The 26,027-nt window shown below is 36.8% G+C and overlaps 2 protein-coding genes across 2 annotated transcripts; both read right to left on the bottom strand.

Annotated features, from left to right (window-relative positions):
- Positions 1-411: 411 nt before the first annotated feature.
- Positions 412-7,255, bottom strand: LOC131311159 (uncharacterized). The gene is made up of 14 exons (XM_058338500.1): positions 7,005-7,255; positions 6,727-6,826; positions 6,214-6,330; positions 5,352-5,449; positions 4,740-4,823; positions 4,429-4,562; positions 4,218-4,290; positions 4,084-4,129; positions 3,858-3,967; positions 3,656-3,763; positions 3,485-3,544; positions 3,120-3,181; positions 1,749-2,064; positions 412-1,152 (listed from the first exon to the last, which is right to left on the bottom strand). Exons 1-14 carry the CDS (start codon positions 7,080-7,082, stop codon positions 940-942), a joined length of 1,599 nt encoding a protein of 532 aa, XP_058194483.1. The 5' UTR covers positions 7,083-7,255; the 3' UTR covers positions 412-939.
- Positions 7,256-8,263: 1,008 nt separating this feature from the next.
- Positions 8,264-21,791, bottom strand: LOC131310849 (uncharacterized). Its single transcript, XM_058338088.1, has 4 exons — positions 20,643-21,791; positions 20,383-20,433; positions 19,732-19,804; positions 8,264-8,774 (listed from the first exon to the last, which is right to left on the bottom strand). The coding sequence occupies exons 1-4, from the start codon at positions 21,389-21,391 to the stop codon at positions 8,610-8,612; spliced, it is 1,038 nt and encodes a 345-aa protein (XP_058194071.1). The 5' UTR covers positions 21,392-21,791; the 3' UTR covers positions 8,264-8,609.
- Between the last annotated feature and the right edge of the window lie 4,236 nt (positions 21,792-26,027).

Below are 26,027 nucleotides of genomic sequence, written 5' to 3' on the forward strand. Positions count from 1 at the left end.
ATTGTTTTGTCTTAACGAGAAAAATCGAAAAAATAAAAAATTATGTTCACCTCTTAATTTTTTTTGAAAAGAAAAACAGAAAATTTTTAACTTATTTTTGTCATTATTTAAAAGATTTTCAGTTTTTATCACAATTTTTTACTTTTATGGTATATCTTGTTGAGGCAAACTAATACTACTATTCATAAAATTTAATGCAATACCATCCAAGGCAAAAAAAGAAGACGACGTGGCTTATTAAGCCAAACTAGGCCTAAATATACAAGGTCTCTCCACATTCGTGTGTGAGAGAATTCAATCAATTATTAACTGAATCTTTTCGACAGAGGTAACAATGTAAATTAATAAGCCTAACGATAGGTTGAGTGAGAACATGACAACAAAGTCTTATTCCAAGTGCACATAAATTGACTTAGACACCCAATTATATAAATAAATAAATAAAAAAAATAAAACCAAATATAAAACAACAATGTTTACACTGGCATAAATCAATTGGCTTCATTTCCCACTATTTAATTTATTTTCAAAAAATCAAGTGCAGTCATATCAGCGTTTACACTGGCATCCTTCAGCTGGTTAATCCATCACCAATAAATCTAAAATCTTCTTCGACTTCAACTTTTGAATTTTCTCGTCTCCCGGCCATCAAGTCCATCTATAACTTCCTCGCAATCGAAACTAGATCTGTATTCTTCCGTAGGATCTATTGCTGCATGCAGGAAAGAATTTATCCAAACATCAATCGGTCTTGTATCCAAATTGATTCGTTTATGTCAATAAGCTTCAACTGCTTCTTTCCTCAACTCTATCTAGTGATAAAACCTGACTGCCATTTCGCCATTCTCTTGGATCCTATGCAGCAGATTTCATTTCATTACCACTCTCAGCGTCAGACACATTTGTATCCAATGTTGGAAGACTCCATGGTGATTCCTTTCACTGAGTAGTTTCTTTGTTCAGCTGCAGAGGGTAAACGGTGTCGAAAACAATCCTTGCAAACACATGTCGGACTTCACTAAGTCTTCCCAATGCTAAAGACTCGAAATTGATCTTACTCCCTCCTTTAGGAACAAATCCCTTTTCCTTGCCTTTTCTGACACAATGAAATATCATGCCTGCCTTTTCGTGTAGTGCCCACGATATAAAAACCTGAAAATCGAGACAGAGAATCAAAAATTTGCATATCATCACATTCGAAGAAGCTCAGAGGCTAAAAAAAGAAAGAAAAGAAGTTAAACTGATGATTGGCAAATAATAAAGTGAGACAAATGGCTGGGGTCAAAGAGTTTGAGAATTGAGGCAAATAGGATTCTAAGGGTTTTCGAAATTTCATGCGTAGCTTCTGGAATTTAATGATTAATATGAAGTTCATTTTCAGCACCCGTGAATCTTGCTCTTTGGAGGCTTGGAGCATTTATAAAAACTTTCGAGGTTCGGTTACTTTGTCCTCTTACAAACAAAAACAAATTATTCCAGCCGAAAAGGTCAACTAGAGGAAAGGCATGATTAACGAATTTCAATTTAGGAGGGTTCAAGCGGGAGGCCAAAAGTGACATCAACAATCACAATGCCATAGTGCAAGGCTGACACAAGTGAATGCACATGTTGATTACCAGAACCGCCACTCAAAAAAAAAAAAAAAAAAAAAAAACCAGAACAGATATAAAAAGCCATTTCCAATAACTTTTATTTCTCAATAAAATTAGTTAGCTTAAAGGACGTTAACTAACGAGTTGGATGCTTACCAAATCTGAGTAGGGTGCCTGCGGGTATGCCCTCATGGCTTGGGAAACAGAATGCTCATCTGTCATCTTGTCTAATGCATCTTTTGCTGATGCCGCAAGATCAATGACCTCACCAATCAACGTAGCATCTGAGTCTATACTTCCAGGTTCTAATAACTCATTAAAGCTCGCGTCATGTGGTTCGGAAATCCTTCTTGCAATGTTTACAGCTTCTGATAAGGACCCTCCACAATGTACAGCAATGCTAAATGCAGCAACCACCAAAGGATCTCGTGGATGATCTGCTAGAGCTTTATGAAATGCTAGGAGACAAACCCTGCCAATACAAACTTGTACTTAGTTCGAAGTTCAGGTAATTCAGAATGTTACAGTTGAGGTGTAGAGAATTACTTAAATATACTACTAGCATCAACACTAAAAATGCGAGGTTCTACTATCTGGACTCAAGACTTCTTTCGCTCTTTGGGAGGATTTGAATTTGCAAAAATCCCCAGCCTGATGGAATGAGTTCTATAGTAGTTATGATGGCCCCTTTAGCCTGAGACCTCGAACATGCATTTCGTGGTGCGATAGCACATCCAAGTAGACATATCTTAAAATGCTGAGAATTGAAAAATTGCCGGACAATTAACAATTTTAACCATTTGACAAGGAATTTAAAATCACCTCCCATTGTTCAAATACTCAAACCCTTTTAATGTCACCAACTTTGTTTTCAAACTTAGGGGGCAGGTTGGGAGATTCCTTAGAGACTTCTACCTGTATATTTATTTTATATTTAATATCTACGAACTCTCTCCATACATGCTGAGGCAGAAGAAACATTCTATAATGTGCAGGGCACCCTATAGAATTTTTAAGGTATCCACCTAACAACAACCAATATGTTACCACATTCAACCAATAAAGGTTTGAGAATTACTAGATATGCTGATTGTTGGCCTATAGACTATGTGGCAAAAGATTTTCCTATTTGATCTCTCCATGACGTCCTTCCCCAAGACACGTTTATATCTCTCGCTCACCAATTGATATCTACTCGCCACTAGTAGAAGCTAGCCCCATTGGGGTAGGAGGGCATTTCCATCACGAAAAAGCCTAACAAAGTTTAACCAAAATGGAGTGTGAGCGTGCATGTACAAGCTACCAAAATGCATGATAATACTCCATATGTTTGCTTATAGGTAACGAGAAGTTTTATAAGATAATGCGCCAGGGGTGACCTGGCGCATTCTCTAAGCCATCCATACAAATATACCAACCATGAGAAATGCGCTCTCTTACACACTGAGATAATTTGAAATAGTTCTTAAAATTTTCCTTTTGGGTAAGCAAAATGAGGAGATTACAAACAACCAAGAAATTACATACCACAAGCTAGAATGGCATGGCCGGTCAGGTGCCAACAGTCTGTCCAAGCTAGAAAACAATGACTGCAGAAAAACAAACCAAGAACAACCGAAACATGATGTAACGAAATGAAAGCAAAAGCACCAAATCAAAGATAATTCTAAATTAACATCTGCATGACCATTGAATCAATGAAATTAACAACGATCATGATGGAAGTGGAAGAACACCAATGCCAGGGATAAACACAACAATGTTAGAAAAATATCGTACATGATTCAGGTAACACAGTTCGACACTTAAAATTACTATGGAGAAGAAAAAAGCAGGTGGCGACTAACTGATAGCAACAAAATGTATAGCCAATTAACATGCAGTGATCTTACCACAAGCATGTTAGATCTTGTGTCCTGCCTCCGAAAACCTTGAGAAACAAAATATGCTGCCTGTAAATGCATGCAACAGCCTATATCGTCATCGTGATACACAGGAGAAAGTGTTTTTTTTTTTCTTTTTGGATAATGCAGTTATCAACAGCGGGAGGAAAAAAAGCATACTTGTAGGGGTAGAAGTATCTCCAGAAGTCCAAACTTCCATAATAACCGCAAAGAGGCTTCTGCAGATCCATATGCCAGCATATAATTCAATTCCATGAGAATCCTTCCCTGCAACATTTGGAGTTTGCAAGTAAATTACATACCAAAAAGGCTAAAAATGTCAAATTACACGACTTGGACGGTTGGACCAGAACTTTGATACCCTGTCAAGTCTCAACAATAAAGAAGATAATTCTTTCATAGAACGAGCTGTTTCTCTGGAAAAATGGAATCCTAAACGAGCAGCAATTCTCATCCCACGTAAAATGCGAGCTGTAGAAATACTAATTAGAAGTTAGATGCCTTCTAAATGTGGTTGAAAGGCAAACATCAAGAAGGTAAGGGGGAAGAGGGGGGGGGGGGGGGGGGCGGGGGGGAAGAGTAATCACCACAATCATCCTCAAAAGAAGTACTTGCAGGTATTACAGTCCGTACCTGTGGATAAACAGGTGATAAATACGGGCTGTGTAAATTACAAACGTAGTAACTCCTGAAACTGAAGCAACAAGAATTACATACATACTTTAGCTTTCTTCATATCTTCTAATCCTCCCAAATAGTCATAAACAACCTTTGTGAAGGGGTCAAACATTAACCTGCAAAAGCCAAAAGAGCGCGAAAATGTAAATTCAAGTAATATTATCATGAAAGTCATTGACTCACTTGTAATATACAATGGCACTGATTCAAAAGCAAATGCATTTAAGTAACTCCTCAAGGGTCAGGTAGATTACCCATTAATCGTAAAATCCCTTTGTAAACAATTTCTCCATCGAATAAAATCGTCCTCATTGCAACCATGAGGCTTTCTGAAACCAAAATTCGAATTCCTTACATACTTCCTCCCACAGGTGCTAAAACTTGAAACCTGCTCAATAAGAAACGATGTGAAAGAGGGTAAGACAAAGAACAGAGTCGAATCATATTGCACACAATGACACAAACCAGCTCTTGACTTAAATTCCAAAATGCATCATGAAAAGATGATTAACTGCTTGGTACATAGAAGTAAGCAAACGCACATCTATATTACCCAGAAACAGACCTCAATAATTTTATCATCTACATGCACGTGGCAAATGGGAAACCGCCTGCCAACAACTTCACACCGCGAAAATGTTCTTAATACCTGCAAAATGTGGACCAGATTAAACTGTTTATGCCGCAACCTATTAATTTGAGACGAAGAAAGCAAAAGCTGGCAAATAATAAACTGAATTTGCAACAATAGAGAGAGTTTTTATCCTTCATAAACCAAAGGAAACTGATAATTCTTTTGCCACTATCCCTACTTTCTGTAACCAAACCAAACCGAGCCTTATGTCCCAATCACTTGGGGTCGACTACATGAACCCTACTTTCTTTGACTTACATTTTTACCTTTGCCCCCTAAAAAGGTACATAAATGCTATAGTTGTAAGTAAGATAAATTAACAGTGTGGCTGTGGGGAGGAAATTGGAAGCCAAATTCTAGATTCTAGATATGACCAGCATTTTACAAATGATTAAACTTCCAGATATACCAGGCACTTTAGGTGTTAAATAGTAAAGACTCTGTCACTAGTAAACCATCTGAGTTAATTACTATGATAATGGTCCAAGCTGAAGCTTACTACGAGATTTCACCAAAAAAGCACAAGTACACAAAAGGATATACCTCCTTAAGTTCAGCTGATGTAATAATGTCAAAGTCTTTAGGAATTCTCTTCAAGATAAGATCCCGGACACATCCTCCAACAAGGTAGACTTCATATCCTTCAAATGGAAGTATCACTTTTTAGAACATTGGGGAAAAATGAAAATACAGATAACACAAAGAATCCAAGAGGAAATACATGATTGACCTTTCTATGTGGATGCTCATGATAGTCACAGGATTGCAGGGCAAAATCAAAGTATTCGTAAATTTGAAATAACAATACGAGGAAAAAAGTTCCCAAATTCATTTTTTAATATAAAAATAAGCAAAACAAGAACTGGCAGAGATAAGTCAAGCATCGACGTTTTGTTTTTCTTTTGGGTGAGTTCAAACAGCACCATAAAATTCACATAGAGTATCAACGATTCAACAAAGTACAAATCAAGCAAAGTCGGATTGAGCATTCCAAGTGAATGACTGTACCATTCCTTCTCAAACTCATTCCCAGGAATCAAACTGCCTAAACTCTTAAACGCAAAAGGCCAGTGTTCTAAAACAAGAAATTAATCGCCGATTAATCATTGACGGGGTCTATCCGATTTGGTTTGACTAACGATTAATCGCCAATTACTAATTAATATGCACCGATTAATCGCTCGAAGGTGGCCGACCGCCTGACTATCGCCTAGCGACTTTTAGGACATTGCAAAAGGCAAACTTTGGACCCAGGGCTCTAGCCCAAGCAGTCATGGAGGGGGGCCTTAGTGCTTGTGGGAGAGGTCTCAGGTTCGAGTTGATGGAGCAAAATTGGCCAGCTGTTGTAACACTAACCACTAACCCTATCACTGTGGTGAAAAATAAGAGAGGCAAACTTTGGTACCTTTTTTCCTCAGCCCATTCAGAACCATTCGTGTTGGTTTCCCAATCATAGACGTCTTGATTCCGAGATCTTTTGAACTCAATTTCTTCCATTCAGGTGCCTTGCTATCACCATTACCTATTTCACAAAACCAAAACAATTCAAAAACTTCTACATTGGCAATAGCAATACGCCACTTTCCAAAATCTATTCAACATTGAAGTTAAACAAATCTAATCTTTACCGCAAACGAATTAAACAGAATGAAACTATTTCACACCAAAACAACTAAAAAGCTTCCACAATTGCAATGGGAAAACACAACTTTGGAAGCTTCCACATTCAAAAGCTTCCAAAATCAATTCAAAAGCTAAAAAAAATCCAATCCTTAGCACAAATTACCCAATTCACATCAAAACAATGAGGAAAGATTCAACATTAGAACAAAAGAAACCCAATTTCCAAAAAATAATTCAACATTGAAGCCGAAAAAATCCAATCTTTAGCACAAATGAATCAAAAAACTTGACTCACTCTTTACGCTTGACGTTTTCGAATGTTTGATTTCTTGCTTGGAAATACTAAGAGATTCAACAGGTGACACCACTGCTGCAACGGAGCTGCTACGCCGAACCTGCACTAGAAGTAAAAGCTCAGAAGAATTCAGGAGTCTCAAGGTCTCAGGTTAGAAACTTCTTAATTGGCCCGCTAGTGGACGGTGAGATTGGTCCCAGTATTAATCGAGAATCACGTAAGCTGGCCCGGAGTTGTAAAAAGAAAACAAACAAGAAAGTTTGAAAACGGAAACAAACCTTGTGAGCGCAGCTGACGAGAGGGAGACGGAAAGTGACGTGGGTTCTGTACGCGAAGCCTTGAACGGATATCGCCATAAATCCACAGAGACTAGTACTTAACCAGCATTTCCTATCATACGAAATGCTGGTAAAGATAAAAGGATAATTTCGGAATTTTTTTAGGGTTTTTATTTATCAGAGGATGAAGAAGACGAAGATCGAATGGAACACGATGAAGAAGACGAAGAAATATCGTATCAGTTGGGCCGGATATTTTGTGAGTTGTGACCCGTGAATTGGAAGAAGGCCTGATGGCCCAATTTAACTGGGCCCATGAGGTCAGAGTGGAACCCATATATTTTGGACCCAAAAGGTTGGCCTCATACCTACTAATATATTTCGAACCGCCAACCGAACAGAACCGATCCGCATCGGCCAGCATTGTTATATTAGGATCCGTATCCGTCCGTAAACTACCTCGGTTTGGTTCATTGACGGTTTGGTTTGGCGGATCGGTCCTTCCGGTTAGCAGCCCTATGAACAAACAACTAGTGTTATTTTGTTCACCCGCACAAAATGTAGGTGAACATTAGTCATTTTATGCCCGGAGACCGAATCGACAACGAGTTAAACTTCGATAGCCAGAGATGAACGTTTGTAGGGTGGGTCTCATTTTTCTAAAAGCTGATGCAAAAAATCGGCTAAGTCCTTTTTTTTTGGCTGAGTAAAAAAAAAATATTAATCTTTATAAATGATTACAAAGATTAAAGGAATATGTTTGTTTTTTCAAATCGACCGTAGGCATTCCCTCAATGACTTCCCGTACATTTGATATTTCTTGGCGAAATTAAGGGGAAATGACGGCTAAGGATGTGTTTTGATAATTAATACCCACTAATGACATTTTCAGTATTAACAAATGTTCTTAGCTTGTCCTTGACGGGTATTAATTATTAAAACACGTCCTGGGCCGTCATTTTCTAGTGGGCCTAATGGACCATTACATCTTGTTTTCAACTGGGAGAACAGTTTGAAATGCTATGGGCCACCAGTGGGCCTAAAGGGCCCGTCTGAGTACAGGCACTCTTCCCGTCTCTAGTGCTTTTCTAAACACTTTGTTCGGTTTTGAGAAAAAAATTTGATCTCACGAATGGTAATGAGAGGAGAGAGATAGATAAAGAAATTTATTGAGAACCGTGCAGAGAGTAAATTTTTTTTTCTCAAAACTTGTAAAAGAATAGAAGACAATAATTAAAAAAACGGCAAGACGTACAAAAAAAAAAAAAATTAGTGAACTTTTGTGTTACAAAGAGGTCAACTTGAACAGAATGATATAAATACCAAACCGTTATGGTTTGGTTAGTACATCTTAGGCTATGTTATGAAACCCCAAAACCAATTATATATTATTTTGGGGTACATATATACCTCTACAATTAGAGATATATATTTATATTTATATATAAAGCAGAAAAACAAAATAAACAATAATATAAATAAATTACAAAATAACTAGAGAAGAGCGCAAAATAACGAAAGTAAAAAAGGAAAAAAGAAGAAGATGATGGGATAATTTAACAAATGGTACATGCGAGGGGGATGAATATGTAAACAATAATTAATTTAAGGATTCCTGGCATAATGAAGGATCATGACGTGATCTGAAGTGGAGGAGTCTGGAAGTAAAGTGATTGTCGTTGCGTCTGTTGAACTTCTCCATATGTGATCCCTCACGTGCTGCAACGTCAAGAAAGGTAGAAGCTGTTGCCCTCTACATCTTATCTCTATCTGCGTTAGTCACACCGATTATTATCAAATTAATAGTGATGATAACAAAAGTTTTCATCAAATAGGCCATAGAGATAAAAAAAAAAAAGAAAAAAGAAAAAAGGGGTTTGAAAATCTAAAATATTGTCACAATGATAGCAATCACCATCATTGTATATGCTGCTATATGACCTGGAAACCCTAGCTAGATAATTGTGCTGGATCACTTTAAAATGATTTTTAGTCACTAAGATCTATTTTGTATGTATGATTCGTATCCAATTTGGCAATAAAAAATTACCACATTATTATCATAGTTACAACAATTTATGTAGTTTCAGAGCTTAAATGTGAATATTTTTCTTGCTCCGGCGTAGAATTACCCTCCTTTTGCCTTGCAATCTCAGAATATTGGAAGGGTTCTTCTATAACCCGAAATATCAGGTTCAGCGGAATCACGTACTAATCGGAGGGACCAATCTCACGATCTATGAGCTAGCTAGCTAGGTGTCCAACTAAAGCTAATTGACATTTGAGAATGATGATATTGAAAGCTCTAGTCGTATTGTCAGAATAATTTGGTTCTACATTCAATAACTAATTAGTAAGATCATTTTTGAAAGGATTTCCTAGTAAATTACTAGAAGAATATCATCATCATCATCATCATCATCATCTAATCTAACATTGTTGTAGCCGTGGCATTGACTGCCAATTGAGCTGCCCATAAATAACCCAGAAATCCATACCTTAATTATTACGGAGCAAACCTATCCTGACCACTATTGTAAGTAATTAAAAGTCAAATGTGTCCTAATCACTTTTAGGATATCCTTAATTAAATTCATTCATCATCTTTTTAAGCTGAACAATTCTTCATGTGATCATCTGAAAAATCCTGAATTTAATATCACCCTCCTTCACGATCGAGTGCATTTGATGGATCTGATCGACCTCGGTGTTGATTTCTTGCGGCTGTTCTTTGTTTTGTTTTGTTATATTTTCTTTGGTTATTATAATTGTATTTTTTTTAATACCATAAATAGGATAATCTTGTTCGTTAAGAAAAAACCAAAAACCAAAATTGTCTTTTGTAATGTAGTACATAAGCTACCAATACCATCTTAATTTGTAATACTATATAAGCTTCTTCCATTATCCTTATTAACTTGTATTATCTTTTTAAGTTAATAAAATTTCTTTTTCTTATAAAAATAAATCTAAGCCACAAATTTTTCTTGAACTTAACTAGTTGTCACAGTCATCTTGAAGTCATGCTTTGTCACAAGCTTACGTTACCCCCATTCTTCCTTTTGTGTTCCTTAAAAAAAAAAAAAAAAAAACTAGTTTCCGTATGTCTCTCCGAAGTCAGAGTAATTTTTGCTTATAAACCACCGCCATGTGACGCGTCTCGTGTTCGCTCCACTACGTATTGTGACCGCCTCACACTTGATAGTGAAATCTACGTCAATGTATCGTGGAGAAGGCCGGTGGAGTTCCACGTGATCAACAATTACTCCTAAATTTTCACTACTTAAGTTTAGTACTTATTTTTTGAATTAAAAATAATGTATTTTATGATAATGATCTGTTTCGTAAAAATAAAAAATAAGTACTTAAACAATAAAAACCTTAACAGAATGGAGCCGTAATCCATCTGATCTCTCTCTCCCACTTTTTCCTTCACTCCCAAGAGATTCGAGGGAGAGGCTATACTCCAAATAGGGCCGACTGATTGGGTCTGCCCGACCATCCCACGATAGGAAAAAACTGCCCTAATTTAATCATCACGGGACCCACCTTCCCTTTGCTCGTAAGCCTAATATCATCATAACCTAAGACTTTCTTTGGATTATACACTCTATAGAAACATAGCATATATACGTACAGACGTATATGAAAAATTATACTCTTATACTCCATTTTAATTATTATAATTCCATACGAAAAAGTCGTACTAGTATTATTTTTTCGATAAAATACAAACTATACATGTAAACAAAATTTCTACTTTTTCACACAATTTTAACAATTAATTGAGATAGAAGAAGTAATTAATGAGCAGTATGACAGATGGTACGTACATAAATATATATTTTTTATCACACGAATAGTTAAACATTGATAGAGATGTATGGAAGCAATAAGGAGTAGTATGACGGATATAACGAATAAGACTATCCGAACACCGGCAAATATCATGATAACGTGAACTTACTCTTTCCGAAAAAGTCGAACCAATTTTTTGAGTGGAAAAATAAAACACGTAGATGTATGAATTTTACCAAGTTTTTTCGCACAAATTAATTTGAACTTTAATATAGACGGAGGGAGTAACGAATAGAAATGTGAATTTTTTTTTGCCCGAACACAGATCCAACAAAATCCACACACACTGCGACGACTCCAAACAAGTTGTTTTTGGATCTGTGTCGAAGTCCAGCCAGAGTAACATAATTCTTGAGTAGGCCAGGGTCATCTGTTCTCGTTCTCAATCATCACTCTCGCAAATTCTAGTAGTTTTTTGAAAAATGCTTTTACGCGTGTGATCCCACTTTTGCTAGAGCGTTGTGTGAGTAAGGTCCAAAAATCGTTGTCGCAATCATAATCTCCTTGTATAATATAGTAGTAGCTATCACTACTAATAGTAGGAATGGAAATAAAAAAAGGTGACGGATCCAAAAAGCACGGCGTGGTATCAGCACTATTTAACTCTTTTCATGCACGTCTCACTCACGTTGCTTTCCCTCTCAATCAAACCCTAATTTGAAAAGGTCAATATTAGGGTTTTCTTTTAATTTTTTTTTTCTGACTGATTATAATGTAACCTGGCCAAAGCATCTTTAATTCCAATATTGGGGCTAGTTTTTATATTGTTTAGTATATTATGCATGCATTCCATTCCCCCATTAAAAAGAATATTTTTAAACAATTATCGATCTGCCGTCGTGCTTTTTTGATTTATTCGCTTCTTTTCAACGACTTGAAATGATTCTGCTGTAGATTTCTCCCTCATGCAATGCTTTCCTCTGACGTTAAAAAAAAAAAAAATAACTTTTTACTATTTCTACAATAAAACTTTTTATTCCTATTGGTTGGTTGTGGAATATGATGATTGGGGGGGGGGGGGGGGGGGGGGTCTATCTAATTCCCTCAAAGTGCACCACCACTTAGGGTTTTTGATGGACCTTTTAAACCAGAATTTATGGGAAAAGAAAGTGAGCAAAAGGGCCTACAATAATAGCTGCCGTCAAACATGCGAAAGCATGACGAAATAAGAAGAAAAAGGGTAATTAATGCATGGAAACATACTACTATCGCGAGGTGTAGAGAACGACACCGTCCACGTGGAGTAATTATTTCAATAGTCCGGGAGCGCCGTCACGCGGTACTCCAGAACCACACATTTCGATAGTGTCCAATTTAGGGTCGCAAAAGATCCGAACAACTCGCGAGCTCGGCTCGGCTCGGCTCATTCGAAAAAAGCTAAGCTCGATTAAAGAAGCTTGTTTGGTAAATGACTAAACTCGGCTCATTAAAAGCTCGATTCATTAAGGCTTGAGCCGAGCTCAAGCTCAAGTTTTTTGCTCGTTTAGTAAACGAGCTGAGCTTGAGCTCGATAAAACTCAGCTCGGCTCGGCTCAACTCGTTTGTTGCCCTAGGGTCCATACAAATATTAGTCGTGAGTCCTACAAGAATATGTGTGGTGTTAGTAAAATCTAGACCACCACGTGACCGTGCTCTGGCTCGGATTATTGAATAATCAGACCTCCTTTTGTGATATTCATGCGCCTGTGATAATGATATCTGCGTGTTGATAGGAAACTATTTTCCATATGCTAATGAGTGCAAACGAGGCCAATTTATTGAAGATTATGTTCACATCGAATTAAAGTCAATGCACTCCATAGGACATATAAAAAGCAGGAAACTTTTATCTCAGACGTTAATCTGCACATAGGTTCATGTATATACGTGGATTCATGTATGGGCACACTCTCCTTAATAAGTAGGCTAATTAAATACGTGTGTCGTGGATCAAAAGAGAAAATTAAATGCGTGTCTATTTTAATTATATGGTGATGAGAAATTACAGTTAACTATCACCTCAAATAAGCGGGCTAAATACGTGCGTTTATTTTAATTATTTGCGAGGAGGTTTGAAGACAAATTTTATCGTATATATGCTCTAATACTATATTATATGGTTAACTATCAACTCATATAAAAGTTAAAATGGTTAATGCGTTCCCTACTGTGTGTAATCAAACTCTCAACGCTGAGTGGACAAACACGTATTATTTGGATATTATCGGGGTGTGAGATTCAACGACCAAATCTAGTGGATCATATTTTAGGGTAAACTATCAACTCATCTAAAATCTGAAGTCATTAACATGTCTTTTATGTGTAATTTGACTTTTCTTAGTAAATAGGCTTAACACGTTCATGCACATTAATTAGAGATTAAATTTTTTTCGCCGGTTGTGAAAAAAGTGGGTTTTCCACCACTGCCTTTTGGGGTTCTACTATGTGTTTATTTTTTATTTGAACCATTTATTTTGTAGGTTCCACAGAGCAATATATCCACGTAAAAAATAAACTTGAGCAGGTATTGATAGGTATATCAAAAGTTGAAGTTTGTTTTGTAAGATAGACAGTTTATCTTTATCTTTATCAATAGAATCAAAACACCCATGCTATAAATCAAATTTCAAAATTTGATATACCTATCGATATTGATGTTCGATCAAGTTAATTTTTTGCATGGAATTTTTACTTTTTGGGTCATACAATATGAATGGTTTAGATTACAACCATAAACGCTCGGTAGAGTCCACAATAGGTGGTGGCGGAAAAGTCGAGTTTTCCACAAGCGGTGTGGATAGAATTTATTCTCCTTTTCTTATTTTTATGAGGTTCGAAGACACGATCTTTACAATGAGATTCGAAGACATAATCTATCGCTTGCTCTTATACTCTGTAATATATTAGATAGTTAACTACAACCTCATCTAAACCTTAATAACGAGCTGAATAGATTTATTATTTGTATTCTCAACAACTCCGAAGACGTCTTTTTGGGGTTAAATTCCGGCCCTAACAAGTGTTATTGCCGTCCTAACATAAAATAAAATAAAATGAGAAACATTCTAGGGCACCAATCATACATGCAGAGAAAGAGTCCAGAAATAACGCTACTAAAGATCAATTATTAATTACTTATTTAAATCTTGTTTCATTGAATTATTTTTTTAGTGATCGTTTTCATTAATTAACTTATATACAAAGCTAATCATTGGCTACTTGGTTGCATGCTCTAACCCGAAAGTGACAGCTGTCAACATGTCATCGCGTGATTGGTTCGGGATTTGAGTAAGTCTATTTATTTATATATTTTCTAAGTATGTGCCAATGGTTGACCTAATTAATCTAATCCTCGTGTAATCCTATTTTACCAAAGAATTATTAAGGAGAATGTTGTCTGTCACGTAGCATTCTAAATAGGAATAATATCCTCTGAAGCATATCTGTGTAAGCATATTTCAAGGGTGTGTGAGTTTGAGAGAGAGAGAGAGAGAGAGAGAGAGAGAGAGAGAGAGTAAGTATTATCTTAAACTCAATATTACCTTACTTCACGGCATGAAGTGAAAGGAAACAACGATATGCATCCAAATAATGGCATTAAGGGTTGACCTAAACACTAATTATGTGAGATTTAAATAAAATAAAATTAAAGAAACAACTTGGAGTGTTGTGTGTGGCATATATACATCCTAGATATATTATTACGATATAAGGAGTATAATTATCTTATGACACTTATAATAAGTCATGGTGTTTATAATAATATCTACAACTACAACGTATGATTGTGATATAATCGTATGAATTGACTAGAATGAAATTTTATTGGTTTAACTAAAAAGTTCAACTTATGAATTGGCTACGTTTGAGTGCAGCGCATAACATCCTATAGCTAGATAGGATATTTTACGAATACCTGGAACTATAACGTGTGATTGTAATTATAATTTTAACTTTTATATTTCTTTAGATAGTTCAACTCATGATGCGTCACGGTTGTCGAACGGGGCTGCTAGCATATATATGCTAATTCAATCCTCTAGTTGGGTTATTATCACCTAACAAGAGGATTGAATTAGCATATATATGCTTCACGTTTTATAGTAATTTAGAGTAAGTATTATAATTACAATTTTAATTACAACTACAACGTATGATTGTGATATAATCGTATTATTCCATTTATCCTTCACTTCTATATTGTAGGTTAAAACGTACATTAGCTTTTATCCCCTCGGAAGAGAATTGAATTAGCGTTCTCTTCTCATTCTACAAATTAGACTACGTATTAAGCAGATTATAAATCATTAAGCTATTAGTAAGTAGATTATAAATCATTAAGCTATGAGAAAGAAGCGTAACTTTAGTATTTCTTTTTCTTAGGCATCCCTCGTATGTCGTCAGACCCTCCTCCATAAGCCGGCAAAACACGTACGTACAATATTTTAAATTATCAGGTAGGCAGTAAAGTTCGACTAGAAGATCTAGTGCTTGATTTGATACAATATCATATCGATAATTACCAAGCCATTTAAAAGCTTAAGTAATTTAGTGAGAGAGAGAGAGAGGGGGGAACTTTGTTCACACTCTCTTTTACACCATGTTATATAAATATATGTCATATCGTGATTGTTTTCTCATTTTCAAGAACCAAATTCATGATGTTCATGCATGAAGTCTGTGAATTGGTTAAACTAGGTGGTTATATGGACTATATAAGGGAAAATATGGTGTTTTGGATTTTCTTCTCTTTTTTTTCGAGCAAAAAAAGTATGGTGTTAAGAAACATACATCTACTACCAAAGAATCTCTATCCGTCTTTCTTTTCTCGTACCTCTCCCCTAATCTACTAATAAAGCCGTCCAAGGTACTCCGAGTTGATCTCATTTTCTTTCCCCTATCCGTCTTCCTTTTCTCGTAACTCTCCCCTAGCTAATCTCGCAGTAAGGCCTTTCGAGGTACCCGAGTTCTCGTTTTCTCTCGCGCGTCCTTCTGGCCTTGGATTACTACTAAGGGAGACTCGGGCTCTGTGAGATTTGAAGAGATGTTTGGAAGGGATTCATAGGCAAAATTCGTAATTTGTTTAGATGCTCTTTTCTCGATGTACCCTTTCGAATTATATAAAAAGTTTCGTTTGCTGAGCAAAAAAAAAAAACGTAATCTGTTGCTCCTCTTTTCTGTTTACTGTTTTTCTGTTTTCGGCTGTAATTCCAACTTTTGGTTGGATGTTTTCGTCTTTTGTTTTGCGCATGATTGGCTTGAGTGTAAGTGCCAACCTAGTTTACATATACTTAAGTTGCGATGCGATGCAATATCATCGATGTACCCTCAACTAGTTTCTAATTATAAAATCTCTTCCTTGCCGATTAAAAAAAAAAAAACCACTCTGAAGACATGCAAACTAGCGAAGGATTAAGTCTTTGGTTCACTATTTTATTTGTTAATGACAGAACTGATCGGAATTTTTTATTTTTATTTTCATAGAATGATTGCACTTCGAAAATTCTCGAACTATACATCATCAAATACTATATATTAATTTGTTCTGCCGCCGCTAGGACTTGGTAGTATATTCTAAGACAAATAAAATAGTTTTTTTTTTTTTTAGAGGCAACAAATAAAATAGTTGCATCATGCAGCATGCATTCCAGCAAAATTTGTAAAGATATAAATTTTCCAACAGCTCTTTAAAAAAGGACATACTATCAAAAAACAGGAGACAAAAGAACATTCTATCTCCCAAATAAAATTTCAATGTTACGTAAAATTCAGCAAAATTTTACACTAGCATACTTCTCTACGGGTTCAGTACGTAACGTCAAAGGTTATTTGTTCTCATATATTCGCGTCTCTTTCTATTAGATTGTTAACCACAAACTCATCTAAAAGTTTAAGCTTTAGAGAGAGGGACATCTTTATTATTTATATTCTCAACACGTTCCTTCACGTGTAGCCAGACTCTCCTCCATAAGCGGGCTAAACACATGTAAATTTTAATCATTATGTAGGCGGTGAGTGTCGAACCAAAGATCTATTGCCTGCTCTGATACCATATTAGATTGTTAACTACCAACTAATCTAAAAGCTTAAGTTTTAGAGAAATGAGCAACTTTATTATTTATATTCTCAACACTTTCAAACGAGTCATGATCGTGTGATTGTCAATGCATAGGAACAGAGATGACGAAAGGGTCAAGGTTAAAGCTACTCAACAAGATGATTGATTCTTAGGCGTTTTTTTGGTTCGGTTGAAGTTTGGGGTGTTTCCTTTTGGGTTTTTTCTTTTGGTTGGATTCTTGCCAGCCTCGGGTTGCTAGCAGCATGTGATTGCCAGAATGAGGTCATGCCTTCTTGTGGTTTGTCCTTCCTCTGGTTTGATGTCTTATATTTGGATTCCTTTAATCTTTGTAATTCGTTTTCAAAGATTAATAAAATCTTTTTTTGCCGTTAAAAAAAGAGAGAATAAAGATGAAGATAATAGGGGATGAAGGATCCCATGCCTCCTTTCAGGTTAGGACAACGAGCGGCCGCATACTATTTGATTATGGAGCCCTAAAGAATTTCCATAGGTTGAAAAACAAAATAAGGCAGATCAACTCAAGCAAATATGGGTGATGAACTTTTTCTCTCCTCTCATTATAATGTCTTTAGTTTCTTTTCTTCAGAAAATAATCCCTACCTAGCTGCATTCATGGAGACGACGGCACGACGCGAATAGATACGCGATCCTTAAGGAAGTATAACTCGAGATTAATCCTAGGTTAAACGCGTTATTGTTTTCTGTCATCCGAAATTCCCCAGTAATTTATCAAACCGTTATTTTTTTAATCGGCAAAGGAAAATAGTCTAAAATACTTTAAATTCCACATTGTAAACCAAGTTACACCAGGCAATATTATTTTCCTGTCCAAATCATACAAAGTAGAACTATTTTCTAAGATGAGAAGATTTGGTGTATTATGTCTAAATCCACAATCTTTCTTCCCGCTGTTGATTGCTGGATTGAGACCCTAACACACCCACCGGATTCCGACGAATTAAACGAAATGCTTATTTTTACTGCTGTCCAACCTCTAGATTTGCCTAGCCAGCCCCCCAAAAAAAAAAAAACTCAAGATTTACCAGATACAGTATTTATTCACTGTTGATGAAAGGTCTCCATTAATGGTATCCATAGCTTTATAAGTTACTGTTACATTACATATCTGATGATCCATTTCTATAGTGAGAGAACTTTTACTCTTAGTAAAACTGTACCCTTTACAGATATGTGGAGTATATTGCTTACCTAATTGAGACCCAAAATATAGAGGTTACTTGAGACCCAAACTACAGCTCAGTTATGATCAGTAGGATACTTTTTGGGAATCCTTTTTTCTAATGGATAACGATGTATTCGCGCGGCTAGCTTGCGTGCACCTTCGACTAATCCCAGAGAACCAAATGTTACTCGGGAAATCTTGGACTACAAATGTCCCCGTAGGCTCAATTTTTCGGTTATTTATTATTATGTCTACGACCTTAAAATATTGATGAAAAATTAAACCTTCCACAGAAGCATTCTCCGATCCGTGTTTGCTTTTTAACTGTTCTAGTCAACTTACACGCTCTTCCACCAATTCTGGTTCGGTACCCTGACACTAACGATCGAGCAAACAAACTTCCGGTGACTCCAAAATACAGGTTACTTCACAAATTAATCTTGTAAACAAGGTTGCTTGTTTGCCTTTTAAATTCTAGTTTTCCAAATATTTTGCTTCTGATAATATATATATCTATATGTATAAATATATTTATATATTTAATTTAAATATAACATTGTTTTTCAAGGATCATAGACAAATGTTACTTTCATGGATATATTTGAATGGAAGCAAACAGTAAACCCACATCAACAACAACGAAAGCCCACTACGTTTTCCATTTTTTTTTTTTTTTGGGTCTCGAGGGGAATAGGGTGGTACGTAGTTTTCTCAATTACCTCAAATCTAATTACCTAATTAACTTTTTTTAATTGAATTAACCTCAAAATTAACACTAAGAAGATTATAATAACGAACTTAACGTGCAACTTAGCTGCTCATTAACTTCCTTAATTAGACTAAACACACCCGGTTTCTATCCTAATCCCATGAAACGATGGATCCTAGCTTTATAAGGTACTAAAACGCTAATAATACAAAAATAGAAAAATTGCTACCTAGCTAGAAATATACTTCCCACCTAAAACATGATGGAATCAGAAATGATAAAAATTTTACTACGACACCCCATTTTAGTTCCAGTGTTTCTGTCATGCTCCTCTTACCAACCACGTCCATGTTCTTCCGCTTAAATTTAAACTGTTTTCCGATCGATATCCGATCACGGCGATTTTTAAAACGCAGTCGGCGTACGTCCCGACGAGTTTTTAAAAACCAAACGTATTAAAAATCATCGAAAGGGGATGATTGTGTAACCCCATTTTTAAATATAAGCCCTTATGTACTAGCCGATATATACTGCCTGATATTAGCCGATATTTGGCCGCACTCTCGAACACCCCTTTGTATCATACCATTGGCTGATATTTGGCTGCATCTCCAACACAACCCCTACGTATCACGATATACGGTGATTTAAAACCTTGCCCATAAGTATAACACAACGGTCCAGTCCCAAAGAAAGTAGCCCGGAGATGACCCGAATCCTTATTCTTTCTATTACCTTATTTGGGTTCTCGTTTGTGCATATGTTTTTTGCCAAAATTAATGTTTATCAACAATGAGAGGTGCACATAATATGCAAAAGCAAAGCTAAAATATATGGCATGCTGTGGTGCTACTTAATAAACTACTTCAAAAACCATTAATTTGAAACTTAAATAAACTACTGGTTAAAAAAAACATACCTCGGATTCGCTATCCAGTTTCAACTTATTAACCAGATACTTCATTAACAATCGAACTGTCATCCTTCCATCCCTTAAAAAACATTTAAAAAAAATGAAACAAACACATTATAGACATAAGCCAAATCCTTTTCTATAGTGCAGAAGTAGAAAGTAATTCAGCGATATTAAGCCGGCCCAGACACCAGGTTAGGAACTAGGATACGTATCTACATCAATAACGTGGACATGTATAAGTTGATATCAAACAATTTCGACCGAAAAAAAATCGATGTAGATCGTTACAGTTTTTCCAAAACTTGGATAAAACGTTATGGTATCAAACAGTTTTTCGATCGCTAAATTTATAAATATCAAACGTTATAAGTTTTTCACAACTCCTTTTTTCTGAATGGCGGAAAAAAAAGATTTCCTTAATCGCAAGCACCACTACTGCATCACAACAAGGAGATAAAATCCCGACTATATTAGCACCTGATCCCTCAACAATCACATGCCAACCCGGACCCAGGTAAGAGAAGAACAAATGGTTGACAAGCAGTTTTTCACAACTCTAAAACATGTATATCTGTCGATATCTAAAACCTTGAAATGCAAGAAAACCCCTTTCAAGAGAGAGAGAGAGAGAGAGAGAGAGAGAGAGGAATTTACTTGATTCTGAGGTAGCTCTTGGGTATCTGAGGCAGAAAAGGTTCTTTTGATCTGCATTGAGAAACCGAACACCAATCCACATGAGATTAACTCTTACGTTAAATAAACATTAAACAAACCAAAAGGATCGCAGTTTAAATACTTTGCAGGTAAAAAAGGAAAAGGAAAAATACCAATACAAGATATTTTAAAATCTTACTATTTATTTCCTTCTTGATTTTTATTTTTATTTTTTGCTTTTGGGTTTTTTGGGCACTTACTGATTTTGTGAAACTTGAAGCACAAACCATAACCCAGAATGAGGTCTCCGTGGGGGATCAATCACCGAAAAACCCGAACTCGACCCAACACCACCGCCCACATCTACTCCGCCGCCACCGTGGCCTGGATATGGTCGGCTCAAATACGACCCGCCCGGCATTAAAAAAGTTGAAGTCGAAGCGGTCGCAGGAAACGGCATCATGATATTTTGAGGCCTAAATCCCCAGTTAGTATTAATCTTCTGATGATGTGGAAAACCCGAGCCACTATTTCCGCCTGGATACTGCCACACGAACGAGCTCGAGACGTTCGAATGGACCAAATCCCTCAAATTCGGTTGCACGTGATACACGACATCTGCCGCTGCAGCCGACGACGATGTCATCACTTGCTCCAGCCCACCCCTACCACCGGGTAACAGATCGAGCTCAACCAATCCGGTTCCCAACCGGGTTGGTTTAGCTCGATCTTGACTAGACCCGCCAATACCCAATTGGAGCCACCCTTGGTCTCTCATCTCCTCATCTTGAACCACAACAACGCCTTTAGAGCTAGAACCTTCCTCGTTCACGCTTTCTGTTCTGGACTCGTCTTCTGCCATCGGCCCGATGAATAAACCCGATCCTAAAGTACAACACTCATACCCACCAGCTTCTTCTAATCGGCCCATGAGGCCGACATAGCCGCCGCCGCCGCAACGATTTTGTTCGGAGATACTATGAGGAGGAGGAGGATTAATCATAGTCATACCGAAGTACCCTGATGCCCCAAAAACCTCAGACTGCTACTGCCTTTGGTTGTTTCGAAGCTAGCCATGGATTTGAGAAAGAAGAGTAAAACAGAGTGGTGTTGGAATTTGTGGGGTTAAGTTCTTTTTAGATTGGGAGAAGAGCATGGTTTGGAATTGTGGGATTGGAGGCGAAGGGATGAGAGAGAAGAGGAGAGAGAGAACCCATTTGATTGGGGTGAAGGGAGAGAGTGCTGTTTTATTGTGAATATTAGTCAGAAAAAGAGGACAAGAAGAAAGAATAAAAACCTTGGAAAATCTTTTCACTTTTCCATTTAATTCTGTCTGTTTGGAAGGTTGTGGGGGAGATGAAATAGTTGGTTGTAGAGAGAGAGAGAGAGAGAGAGAGAGAGAAGGATATATAGATATATTTTGGGTCAGTTATATATATAATGAAAAATCTTGTGCTCGAACAGTAATATGTTTTTGACTTTGTAAAGACGACACTTATATTCCAGTTTCCCCTGTGTTATCAATTTCTTGTTTTTCTTTTGGGGCAAAAAGAAGGTAATTAAAAGGGTAAATTGCGAAATGCACCACCGTAGTTTGGTCTCGTTGTCGAATTAGTCCACTAAGAATCTAAGATTTATTTGTACAATCCTTTCGAGTTTTAATTATATAGGGTTCGAACAAATCAAGCCGAGCTCTGTCGTGTTTGAGCTCAGCTTGGTTACTAAACAACCTAAAACTCGAGCTCAAGCTCAACTCCTTTACAAATGAGCCAAGTCCTTAACGAGCCAAGTTTGGTTCATTTATTAATTGAGTCTCTATAAACGAACCGAGCTAATACAGATTAGTCGAGATTTAAAGTCTTGAACCCGACTATTTTATTACGGGAGCCAATAACACGAGTTTGAGCTCGATTTTTTTACTATAATAGTCGAGCTTGCCCTTAACTAAATAGCCAAACTGGGCCTGGACCAAACAATGCATAGGCCGCATTTTACCTTTTATTCAATGGAAAATCATAACCCAGGGTCCTTTTACCCATAATGGGATTTACTTTACCGATTCTAGGAATATAGTTCAAAAGGGTGTGTGTATATATATAGAGTCAGTCTTCCGTAAGGATCAACTCATTTTAATAAAATGTGGATCTTTCTTTTCGGATCGAATTTCGATGATTCAAGTCGCTTAATGTGTTCATAACGTGATTTTAAGGATACCGATGAGAAATCAACAAAAAAAATGACTGGGAAGTGCTTGATCCGAACAATTTCGAACAGCTTTTTATTGAACGGTTCAAATAAAAACTACTCAAATTAAGCATTTCCCGGTCATTTCTTTTGCTAATTTCTAGAGGACTCCCTTAAATCACATTCTGCACACATTGAATAGTTCGGATCATAAAAATTTGATTGGAAACTATGAGATTGAGACTTGAGATGTTTTTATAGATGTCTCTGGAACCGGCCCGTTGTACGTATATACGAATAATTAGAATCCCAATGGGTTGGCCTAGTGGTCATGAAAGCCTCGCCGGACGTAGAGGTTTTACTTCTTCTAAGGTCTCAAGTTCGAAGCTTCGCAAGTGCTATCATCTCCGTCGGGGCCAATCTATATAGAAATTTGTTGGTGGGCTTAGTCTCTGAGGATTAGTTGAGATGTACGTGACGTCGTAAGCTGACCCAGACTAAGTTAATTATAAAAAAAATATACATAGAACTAGCTCTCTTTTTTATCCTTTGTTTGGTTCGTGTCGAATCATGTTAGGTAGATGAAAACCTAATGAAAAGTTCTACTCCATGCATGGATTTTCCTGCTTTTGATAATTACCGGATCAAAAATGGTCTGCACAAATGAATAATTGAAAGATAGTTTTTGTCTCTTTATAAACAAGCTTATGTCCTACACGTTTAGGCAAAGAAGGAGCACTTATAGCCTTGTAGGGGCTTTGGCTTTTAGACGCCATTAATTCATAAAGGCAATGCCAATATTAATGGCATAATATATACTTATATATAATAATAATAATAAAAACCTATGTCTATGTATCGAATAAAAAATGTGCTGATTATATTACAAGCCTGTAATAATGTATGATACTACCATTTGTAGCTAAAAATATAGTAAATTTTGGTAATGCATGATGGTGTTCCCCTTAAACTTGCGATTTAAAAATTCCACAGCTGGCCCGTGATCAAGGCTTGAGACTTAATGGTTTACTTCTTCCTAAGGTCCGAGTTTCGAAACCTCTCTCTCGTGTATGTGCAATAAACTCCTTTGGGGTTAGTTCAGATTGTCTTTGATGGGGGCTCTGCAAGAGAGCAGTGAGATACTATTTAGGTTTAGTCAAAGTGTGCGTAAACTGACCTGAGAACTTGCGAATTGAAACGAAGGGACGTGGCCTTGTAGGACATTAATTTGTTTTCTAATTACCATGTGCCCCCCACCCTCCCTCCAAAACTGTACTGGATCCGAATTGTCAAATGACGAAGCGTTTAGATAATTAGAGGACACTAATAATAGCTTTCTGAGTTGGATTTCCCATAATTAAACATATATTTTATCAGTTCATTCAAACTGCATGCCAAATGCCAGATGATTTTTAAATGCAGCTATCCAAGCTTTATGAGGGTTCTTTTTTCCTTACGCCATCAAGTACTGCCCGCTCAAATTTCAACACGGAGGGACCTGTCAAGCGCTAGCATAGCATTAAGTAAGAGGTTTTTAATTTTTCGAGCACGGACGTAAATGCGACTTTCTATTAGCGAAAAAACTCATGGGGTCAGTGGAGATTTCGTTGATTGTTGGCTTTATGTCTTGAGATTAATTGATGTGTCCGTAAATTGGTTCGAACAATCAAGTATTATTAAAAAAAAAATGTTCAAACTTAGAAGGGGTGATTTTATTGAAATTAGGAGCAATGACTGCTCTTGGCTTCCCCCTCACCCTGAAAAGCTGATGCTTTTCTTTCCGGCCCATCAAACATGGTCTCTCTCTCTCTCTCTCTCTCTCTCTCTCTCTCTCTCTCTCTCTCTCTCTCTCGTGACATAATGTATTTAAGTACGCTCTTGTATGGAATGAAATAAATGGATCTTTAAGGGGGTCAACCAGGCATTTCTCAAAATTGAAAAACCTACAAGGTATATATGCCGTTTGCTACTAAAAACAATGTTTGTTCTCTTGTTATTTACCCCCCAAAAAAACCTTTTTTTATGAGTAAAGGTTATCAGAGGGAAATATAATCTAGCTCAAAGGAGTTGGCTCCCGTACATACAAGACAATGGCTCACTCTCTAATGTTTGGAGCGACATTTGTTCAGTGGGAAATAATGACTCGGACCTTGGTTTCTTTATCCGGGAGGGATTTAAAGTGCAAGTAAACTCAGGTCGAGATACACTGTTCTGGGATCATATATGGTTGGGTAACTCAACAATTAAAGAGGATTTTCCATGATTATACTTGCGTTCAACTCAGAAAGATATGGTTCTAAGTGAGGTCTGTATCGGAGGGGCCAGTAGTAACTGGGACTTGCAATTTAGGGGAAGGTTACGTTTGCGGAAGAGTCAACATCTGGAGGAGTTGAAGCAAAGACTGCAAGGCGTGACCTTAGACCCATCAAAACCTGATTTGCTTTTGTGGGTATGGACAGCAGACAGAAAGTTCTCCGCCAAATCAGTATATACTATATAGGCAATGGGAAACTCAAACTCAAACAAGCAATTTTGCCTTGGGTTCTTTGTGGAAGAATTTGAACCCCCAAAGGTGGAAATCTTTTCTTGGATGGCCATTCAAGGAAGAATAGCAACAAGGTTAGTGCTATTTAGTAGGAATTTGATCTCTGGAATCCAATTGGTTTTGTGTCCCCTTTGTTCCGAAAATGTTGAAACTCCCCAGCATCTGCTCTTACATTGCCGTGTATCATGGGAAGTTTGGTCCAATATTATGGATTGGTGGAAAATTCAATGGGTTTGCCCATTCTCTCTAGTAGAGCTTGCATTGTGGTGGTTCGAGAACAGGTTTCGAAATTTGGAGAAATGTATTTGGGAGGTTTGTTTTTTGGCAACTCATCTGGATGGTGAGGAATGGGGTCATTTTCAACAATGGTTCAGCACAGGCATGGGAGGTTGTGGATCTTGTCAAAACTTGGGTGGCCATGTGAATGAAGACCAAGTTTGACATTAAGGTTTACACAATAGAGGACTTCAAAGGATATTTAGATGGGATTCAGAAAGTGAAGTTGTAGTGAAAACTTTGGCGTTTTATCTATCCGACCTTGGTTGGATAGTATTTTGTACTTTGCTCCTAATTTTCTCTCCCTCGATGTACCCGTTTCGAGATTTATAAAATGTTTCGTTTGCCGAGAAAAAAAAAAAACCTTTTTTTAAACTAATAGAAAGGAGATGTACTTATGTACAGGACTGCTATATATTACTCCATCCCAAGTGCGTTTTTTTTTTTTTTTTTATAACAATTTTCATACTCCATCCCAAGTGTTTGTCCAACACTTACGATTCAAAGTTTTTGTTAAAAAAATTCAAAAATTTTGTCACAAATTAAAAGAACTCATTGATATCTACTACTAATTTGTCAAAACAAATTCCAAAGACTAGATTGATCCGATATCAAAGACAATATGATCTGACAATTTTTG

This window comes from Rhododendron vialii, chromosome 12a (assembly GCF_030253575.1).
Source record: "Rhododendron vialii isolate Sample 1 chromosome 12a, ASM3025357v1".
Lineage (NCBI taxonomy): Eukaryota > Viridiplantae > Streptophyta > Magnoliopsida > Ericales > Ericaceae > Rhododendron > Rhododendron vialii.